The 9,377-nt window shown below is 41.0% G+C and overlaps 1 protein-coding gene across 4 annotated transcripts; it reads left to right on the forward strand.

Moving 5' to 3' along the window:
• The first annotated feature begins 728 nt into the window (after positions 1-728).
• On the forward strand, positions 729-8,505 carry zgc:123010 (uncharacterized protein LOC641500 homolog). Of its 4 annotated transcripts, none has more exons than XM_035663755.1 (16): positions 729-926; positions 3,739-3,821; positions 3,917-3,997; positions 4,138-4,194; positions 4,276-4,491; positions 4,685-4,798; positions 5,308-5,353; positions 5,552-5,645; positions 5,747-5,888; positions 6,009-6,113; positions 6,297-6,390; positions 6,546-6,579; positions 7,407-7,484; positions 7,634-7,736; positions 7,846-7,967; positions 8,111-8,505. In XM_035663755.1, exons 1-16 carry the CDS (start codon positions 869-871, stop codon positions 8,244-8,246), a joined length of 1,563 nt encoding a protein of 520 aa, XP_035519648.1. In that variant the 5' UTR covers positions 729-868; the 3' UTR covers positions 8,247-8,505. The 4 variants fall into 4 exon arrangements, with proteins under 4 accessions (XP_035519648.1, XP_035519651.1, XP_035519650.1 ...); XM_035663758.1 differs by having other exon boundaries at positions 7,410-7,484; XM_035663757.1 differs by having other exon boundaries at positions 5,555-5,645.
• Positions 8,506-9,377: the final 872 nt, after the last annotated feature.

The following is a 9,377-nucleotide window of genomic DNA, read 5'->3' on the forward strand; positions in this document are numbered from 1 at the left end:
TTATTATTTACACCTGTCCTTTTCTTACTGTGACATATTACTGTGACCTATTTATCCACAGGACACTTTTGACTATTCAGTGTAAATTACTGTTAGAATGAAGTTAATGTTAAATGACTGTAGCTTAATGGGTTTTCTACAAGATCAGTACTTTGATAGACAACCATTACTTTAATATCTATTTTATTGGGAAGGCCAGTTCAAAGACTAATATAATTGTGCATCTATCTAGCATGACAGAAAATACCTTACAAACCAAAAAGACTCAAAAAATTAGCTTTATTGGTGACCTTGTTTATAATATTTTTTAAATTTAGATTTGACTGAATGCTCCAGAAGAAATCTAGTTAGTGGATCTTGATGCACAAATTGTAGAAAGTGTACCTTGTCATGTTCAAGTGTGTGGAATTCCTATATTCTTGTGTTTTGTATTAATTGTAATAAATACTTAAACATCATAAAGGGTGTATTAAGTATAGGCTAGTAAATGGAATTTCCCCATTGGATTAAAAATGATCTATCTTACATTATACATATAATATGACAATAAAATCTATATAAACAGAATTAATCGTGTTAAATAATGAATTACCAGCTATAAGACGCATACACAGAGGTCACTCTTTGATTGGTACTCCCTCGATGTGATAAGATCTGAACCCAATAATCGATCATAACGGTGTCCTGTGCCTTTAAGACGACGCTCAGGGAGGACCCTGCGTCGGCGTTTGACGCTCAGGAAGTGGACTAACCACCAAAAGATTCCCGCAGATTCGATATCGATTGTCCCAATGTTACAAACGTGTTCACACTGACCTAAACCTTTGATTCAATATTTTTGGTGGGATATCCGAGACGATAATGCTGGATGGTTGCGCTCATGAAATTCACCAGAGATATATGCAGGCTGTTGGGACTCGGGAGCGGTAAGAAACACTCCCGGTTTTCAAAACTTTCTTAAAAAAAAAAAAAAAAAAAAAAAAAAAATAAAAAAAAAAACCTCCAACCACAACTTCAACAGATCCCGTAAACGACAACGAAACGCGTGTGACAGCGAAATCGTGGATTATATGTCGACACGTGGTTTGTTAGTTTGTTTCGTACGCTGTGTTTTGTGTCCTATTTCGCTCGTTGTCTTCGTCGTGAAGTTGTTGCTGAGTTCTTGGCTGAACAATGAAAGTTCCCCTCTCTGCCAGTTCCACCCTTGCTTGCACCACTTCCAAGTGTTCTGCTCTTTCGTTGCCAAGGCGGTTGTTATAACGATAAATATCTACAACACACTTTAACAGACTTGTATTTTACATCCGCGAAAAGCCCGCAATAACACAATTTTACACGCCTTGGTTTGCCTTTTTTTTTTTTTTTATATATATAGCAGGAGATGTAGATAAAAAAGGCTCAAAGTAACACGGGTTAGGAGTTCATTTCCTGCTGCGTGTTGGTATGGTAACAATGCCTTCAAATGGGCTGGTAAAGAGCCGTGTAGTGCAGTAACATGCTGTGTGGTACAAGGCATGTGTGTTTAAAACATGTCATGTGCCCTCACTTTGTTCCTCTTCTCGCTTCTCCATGTGTGTTTGGCGTGTTTGTAGAGCAGGTTGGTTTACTTGCTGTTCAAAACCTACATCAGAGGCGGATGAGAAGCATCCAGGAATGCCTCATTTAATCCCCTCTGATCAGAAAGTAGATAATAATAATAATGATCTCCTGTTGTGCTTTTGTTTTTATATATATATGTCCCACTTTGAGACACATTAATGTGGCAGGGCTAACTCAGAGCTGCGCATGTTTCTTCTGTTTTGTGGCTCTTTGATTAAGAGCTGTCATGTCACAAATTGTCCATGTTAACGTTGTAAGGACTCAAGGACTGTTGTACCTTGCAACCATGCACTTTGTGGAAGAAAGACTGATGATTCACTGTGAGTGTGTTACTATTTTTATTGCTGTGTACACACCCCTGTCCTAGTCAGGTTCCAAAATCACCTCACGCCACTGGTGCTTAATAACTAGATTGTTTATCATTATTATTATTAATAATAAATTCTCTCTGTAATGCCATGTTGAAGATCAGTAAAGAAAAAGAGTGGATTTCCTGGTTAAAGCTCCGGTCCACGATGATACAGTTATTTTGCATTCCTGTGGAAAGAGCTCACCTTTCAACTCGACACAAATTTAGACAGTCTCCTTGACGGGGAGAAACAGAGAGTCTTTTGTTGCTTTTGTCTGCGGATCTTGGATCATTTATTTGTTGGGAGGGCATTCCATTATAGTTAAGATTTAACAAAAAGCCTGATTCAGCTAATGGGATGGAGCTGTGCTTTGGCAGTGGTTGTTTCTTGACATTTGAGTAGCGAGCCAGACACGGACAGCTGAAATTCCTTCCACTTTCTTAACTCCTTGCGATGGTATAATTGTAGAGTCTTTACTGTACCAAAGCCAATGAGGCAAAAAAATCCTGCTTGAATGTACACGGATGGATGGGTTAGGCAACTAAATTAGATAGTGACTTATGTTCCACTTTCTAATCATATATTTCTCAGCACTGCCCAAAATGTTGCTCAGAGCCCCTGTGCCCTGTAGCATATACATACAGAGAGAATGAGGAAGCCCAGTGGCAGCTTGTCTTCCTTTTTTTTCTCCCCCACAAGTAATGTAGTATGCAACACATAGATTGCACTAATGGAGCAAAGCAAGTTACGCTCGCATCTATTCCTCACAAGTCACAGCATGAGTCACAGGCCGAGTATGAATTTGTCACTACTCTGGAGATCTTTGCTGAACAAATGGAAATCTAAAACCGCACAGATTCCTGCATGGGTCTGGTGTTTAGCTTCCTTTTGTCTTTCCATTTGTCTGCTGCCCAAATCAGTGGCAGGGTTCGGTTTTGATCCGATCTGCGCCCCCTGGTACACACACATCAGCACACACACACACACACATCAACACACACACACACGTTCGCATTCAGGGCCTGTAAATTGTTTTTCTCTATGTCATGATTTTTACCCTAGTTACTGAAGAAAAGGATGCCGTGTTCTCAAACAGCAGTGCCCGATGCAGCTGTGTGTTCCATGTTGGGCGCATGGCAGTGGAAAAGTCGGAGTAAACACATTTCTCATAAAACCGTAAAGCAACAACGTGAATCAATTTCACTGAGCAGTTTTCTGTTATGTGTACATGTTGGCTTTTTTTAAAACAACAATGCTCATCTTTCCTGTCCCCACCCAATGTTACTGAGATTTTTTTGTTATCTAAGGTCATAGCGGTTAGACTTGAATGTGAATGAGGAAGGAGGAGTGTTTTTAATTGCAATGCAGTCAACCAATGTTGTTGTTCGGTGTCATTGTTTATTATAGAGCCAAACTGGAAAACATTTTGTGCCTTCACCTTTCTTTCCAATGGATGCTTACTCCTTATGTGTAGTCTGTATAGCTGATGGCATGTGAAACATTCTGACATAGCTATACATTATCATCTGATAGAACATAATGCGCATAAATAATTCACAAGCTTTGTTGGGATTGTTGTGGGAGAAATTGCCTGATGTCACATGTGTTTTCACATATGTTGCTATATGGGTTTTTTTTTTAATGAAATTGCAAGAGAAAGGGAACATGTTCTCATTTAGAGCTGTTTCAACTGACAACATATCTGGTTCCCAAACAATGACAAGAATGAAGACAGCAGAACAGTGTGTTAACAAGACCTAGAGCTGATGTGCTGTGTGTTTCCCAACAGGCCCCGCTGTCCAGCAGCAGGAGGAGCAGATGGACTGTGGTGCCGCAAACTCTGACCCAAGCAATGATGCCACTTTGTCACAGGTAAACAAATGGTGTCAGGCTGACAGGGCATTGTCGGGATGGCAAAGAGGTGAAGATACAATGGGTAATGTTCAACTCTGTGTGTGTGTGTTTAGGATGCATTAAATGGAGAAGAGGATTTGAGTGAGGAGGAGAAGGTCAGACGGAGGGCAGAGCGACGTAAAGCCAAGAGAAAGGTGAGCACGCCAACCCTTAAACCCTTAAAGATCCTTCTTGATGCAGTTCAAATAAATATAATATAATATAGTCTGTTAGACTATGAATGATGGGTAAAGTCATGCATTTTCTGATGTGCCAAGTACTGAATCTGTTTCAGCGCCGTCGAAAACGTAAGAAGCAGGAGCAGGTTAAGCAAAATGAGAGTGCTGAACGGGTAATGATCACATTATTCCCTCTAGGAATGCACTCTACATTTGCCTTTTACTGTGAATAACTGTGTGGTCCTGCACATTAGGATGATGAAGACGAGGATGGAGGTGCAGAGTCTGACCTGGACGACAGCGAGTCAGAAGCAGAAGTTGATGCTGAAGAGGAGAAACCGAGAGTGCAAAAAGAGGAGGAGGAGGAGGAGGAGGATGCAGCTGCTTCACACAATCGCACCACCACTCCAGTCATGGCTCCTTCAGGAATCAAAGGACATCAGAAGAACCCAGCGAGATCCACGGAAGAGGTACTATACTAGAGTATAATGCATGTGTGAAACTGTAGCCACAACTTCAATAGAAAATATCACCATTAATCATCATCACCATCTCTAGACTAAGTCAATGAATCACTCGGTGTAGTACTTAAAATAAAGACCTGCATGCTTGTAGAACTGGATGACACATGATTGAACACCAGTGTCTTTATGTGTCCCGCAGGAGCCAGAGTGGGATGTGAGCAGTGCCTTCTTTGCTAATGCTGCTAGCCATATCAAACCCAAAGGAACAAGTCGCAAGTCCAAAGAAAACAAGGAGAATGAAGCCAGGAGAGAGGTGAATGAATGCCCATAGATAATGTGAGATGAGTACGTGTAGCAAGAGCTCTCGTCATTACTGCTATTTTTCTTGTGGCAGCAGTTCCAAAGTCTGATATGTGGAGTCCTGGACTCTGGACCATGAATTCCTTTACAACAGTTGTTGAAATGTGTGTGTGTTGACTATAACTCAGCTGTAGGATGAAGCTTACCGTGGTCATTTGTGTCTTGAATTAGGCTAATGCATTGCTTTAGTTGTTGAAATACATATGTCTGACTACCATATTTTGGCATTTGTCAATGAAAATAGACAAACAGTAGATGCATAAAACTAAAACACTCAACCAGCTGCGGGATACTTCTAAAAGCTGTTTTTATTTCTGTAGTTACAAAAATGACATTGTCATGTACATATTTATGGTTTTGATATTTTATGTAAATCAGCATTTCCTGTTGAGAATGTTTTGAACTTCATTATCAAGTACATTTTCACAGCTGTGAATATGAACAGATTTGTTTTTCGCACAGACAAATGGAACTGACACCATGACTAAGAAAAGCGCATCACTGACAGGTGAGGAATGATTTCTGCACATCCGAATACATAATCACCCTTTTCATTAGTTTATTCATTGAAAAAGAAACCAAACCTTAGAGGAAATTATTGATTACACATAACTTTGTACAAGCGTATCAGCATGCAGCCCTGTCAGTTCAGTCCTCAGGCTACTGGCTCACCAGAGGATTATTTACAAGCATGTTTTCTTTCTAGCAGAAAAAGGGATAAAGCTGGTGCAAGAGGGGCAGTACGCACAAGCAGTCAGTATGTTTACAGAAGCCATTAAATGTGATCCAAAGGATAACAGGTACATCATCTGTGGTCATTACTAGTTTACTATAATGGACTACATACATTTTAGACACGTGTAACATATTCCTTTTTCCTTTTTTAAATTGCGTCCTGTAGGTTCTTTGGGAATCGTTCCTATTGCTATTACTGCTTGGAGCAGTACCCTCAAGCCCTGGCAGATGCTGAACGCTCCATTCAGCTGGCTCCAGACTGGCCCAAAGGACACTTCCGCCAGGGCAGTGCTCTCATGGGCATGAAGGTGGGTACAGGATACTGTGGTAATTGGATACAGCATGTAATTAAAGAAATATTTGCTGAAGAGCCTTTGTGTTAAGATTAGTCTTTGCTAACTCATTATGTGGGTCTTTGTGTGTGGTAGCGGTACAGTGAGGCAGAGAAGGCTATGGAGCAGGTGCTGAAACTGGACAAAGACTGTGAGGAGGCTGTCATTGACCTTTTTAACTGCAGAGTGCTGCAGTTAATGGTAAATACAGTGCACTCACAAACACAGTGTAAAGCTTGGTAGCTGTGAATGAAAATAACCACAGTTTCCTCTGAACAGTCCATTTTAGAAACAACACTTTATCAAGCTAGACATCTTGTCTTAAAACTTAATTCCTCTTGATTTTCAGGACTGATTATTCTTTTTTCTCTATTCTTTCCTCAGGATCTCGGTTTTGAAGAAGGGCAAAGCGTCATGCTGCTGGAGAGATTTTCAACTGTGCAGGCTGTTCTTGCATCTTGTTCTGATGCTGCCAGGGGTAAGATCACATGTACATATTTTCATATTTTATATAAAAAAAGGGCCTGCATTTTCTCTTTGTAAGATTGGAAAGCAGTAATGTATAGAATAGGCTGTATGAAATGAGCCTTTATCCTCTTACGTTCTATTGATCAAGCTCTTTTTGTTTTGCAGCTGGGAGCCAAGATCCATCAGTTATGCAACCAGGGTAGGTTACCATTTTGTTTGTTCAATCAAAGCGAGGGGTCAGAGGGGTACGTAGCCTCTCCTGAGGCTAAAATTGATTTTGTTCACTTTAGTTTACACCAAGTGTAAATCTTGACGTCACCAGTTGCTGTGTGGAGTACTATTTTAAAGCCTTGAGTTCGACATTGTGGCTATCGCCAAAGTTGGTGTTTTGTAACCAGCAGCAGTGACGTACTGCGAGTTGAGCTGCGCTTGGTTTCAACTTGTCCATAGCACGAGAAAATGGTGGCTTGCCTGGTCACACACATGCTTGTATTCCAGATAAGCTGTATACTAAAAAATGTATCTTAAAAACATTTGGAGCATTAAACATGCAGTGCAGTAACATAATCTTGATTTATGCTTTACCTGCACTGCCTAGTTTGATCTGAGTTTCGTGCGTTGCAGTGGACGGACTCAATAAGAATGACTTGTCAATCACAAGATAGCCACGCCCATAATTTACTAAATGAACATCATACTGTATGGAAGAAGACATGAAACTAGTGATTGTGACCAGAAACTCATTGGGAAGCTTGAGAAGTAGGGTCCTTTCCCCACAAGACTCAATACCACCGGATTTCTTTTTTTCTGCCCATGGAGCTGCCCCCTCCTGGCCATTACATAGAATACAGGTTTAAGACACTTCCGCATTGGCTTCACTTCATAAACCTGAAAGCTTTTTATATATTGTCAGGGGTTTACACATTTGTCTTTATAGGTTGTGACATCTTTGGTGAAGTTCCAACAAATGATTGATCTCAACTGTGATATTATTGCTTTCAATCACATTCTTTCTCTTTCCTTCAGAAGCCCTTGTCCATCTCTGTGGGTGGGAAATGTGACGACTGAGCTAACTGAGAAACAACTATGGGACCTTTTTAAAATGTATGACACTAGCCTAATATATGACTTAAATGTTCCTATACCTAATTAAAATAATTGGCAAGACATTTGTGTTTGTACCTCTTGGAACAGAAACATGAAAGTCTAATATTTAACCAAGACAGTTACTTGTTGTTTGCTTTGCGTTGTAGGTATGGGGAGATAGAGAGTATCCGTGTGCTGCATGAGAGATTCTGTGCCTTTGTCAACTTCAAGAATGCAAACATGGCCGCCCGTGCCATGGAGAAACTAAATGCGAGTACTTGCTTGTTCCCCTCTCTCAAAAATGTTCTTTAAAAACAGACACAAGGTCTGTTTTCACATTTTTATGGACTAACTGTTGGATGTATGCTTCCCCTCTCAGGGTTTTTGTATTGAGAACACACGTCTAGTAGTGCGTTATCCTGACCGCCGCACTCAGAGGGTCCTTCCTATTCCACTTAAGACCTGTCTCCCTGTCACACAGCAGGCAGGGGCAGCTGCTGGGTAAGAAGCACTTCAGCCTCACTTTAGAAACTCTCTAGATCATCGAAATCATACAGTAGGACTGCAGTTTTAATTGCTTCTGTCCTTAATATGCCTTCCCTGTGTCTTTTGTCTCCCTTTATGTCATCTTCCTCTCTGCCCAGACCGCGACGACGTGGCCCAGTAAACGGAGACGAGTGTTACTTCTGGAGAACCACCGGTTGCCACTTTGGGGACAAATGTCGCTACAAACACATTCCTGATCAGAAAGGCAAGGACAGGAAGCCCTGGCAGCCTTGAACTTAGCCTACTCTCTGCCCCAGTAGTATGCAGGAAACCGGGACGCACAGACTGAGCCAAAGGAGCTGGCACTTACTGGACCAGGTTCTAAGGGCTAAAAATATTTACTGTAGCAGAATGGACCAGAATAGTCAATGGATCTTAGCCAACACTCAGGCTTTAAGGCCGGGATCGTCACACATGTGCCACAAAAGACTGGGAGTACGAAGGTTTTTTTTTCCTTTTTTTCCTTTTTTTTTCTTTTCTTTTTCTATTAAGACTAAACTGAACAATATTACTCAGTAGTACAACATTAACCAGAGGTGAGCAACACATTCAGCTGGTGTAGTCTTTGTTTTGAGTGAAAACCCTCATAATTGCAGTGCTTCATGGCACATGGTGACCTATTCTCGCTTTAAGGGATACAACCTAACCTCATTGGCCTAAAACATAACGAGGAAGTGAAACTGCTTTGGTACACAATTGGGGAAAAAAAAGAAGTAATGGCTGCGTAATGTACAGCAGTGATGAAAGGACACAGAAGGTTCCTCGTGGACGATCCTGGTGACCTTTCTTCTTCAGAAATTCTATCACAAAGAAGTGTTTCTCCCCATTTTTAAAGTCACTTGACCAATACTTTAACATGCAGTTTGTGAAGCTGATTTCTAACAGCTTCTCAGACCACTTTTTAATTGCTCACACCAGTGTGCGGATCATACTGGGGCTCCATTCCCACTCTGCCAGTATCAGCATATTGTCCACCAGACCAAAGACTTACCAACAGACGTACTTGACATTTCAGTACCTCCCCTATGCAGATGAGGGTTTTCTTTTAGCCAATAAGCTACAGAGACCCAGATAGGTGCCTTTATACTGTGCTATGTAGCCTTAGTTAAGATGATCCTACATGGGTAAATAGACTTGCGACATTGCAGAATTGTATGTATTAATGCGGATTAGGTGTGCCTATTGGCTGCGAGTGAATCTGCACATTGCATGCCCGTTCTGTTATCTTGGAGGCTCATTGTGCTTCATAATCATACTTGTAGGGTTGGAAGAAGTAACAGAAACACCTGTCGATCTCATGCAATTCAGTAGAATAAATACTACCTTTTCTCTATGGCAATTTTGAGGTTGAGATAGTTTTTGGTT

The sequence above is a fragment of the Morone saxatilis genome, unplaced genomic scaffold, assembly GCF_004916995.1.
Source record: "Morone saxatilis isolate NCDOM2014 unplaced genomic scaffold, NCSU_SB_2.0 Contig19, whole genome shotgun sequence".
Classification (NCBI taxonomy): Eukaryota; Metazoa; Chordata; class Actinopteri; family Moronidae; genus Morone; species Morone saxatilis.

Bases quoted from the DNA above. Each gene is read 5' to 3' on its own strand.
- zgc:123010 (XM_035663755.1), top strand. From the start codon at position 869: ATGGTTGCGCTCATGAAATTCACCAGAGATATATGCAGGCTGTTGGGA. The intron at 3,998-4,137 runs GTGAGCACGCCA...AATCTGTTTCAG, and splicing joins GACGTAAAGCCAAGAGAAAG to CGCCGTCGAAAACGTAAGAA. The intron at 7,968-8,110 runs GTAAGAAGCACT...CTCTCTGCCCAG, and splicing joins CAGGCAGGGGCAGCTGCTGG to ACCGCGACGACGTGGCCCAG.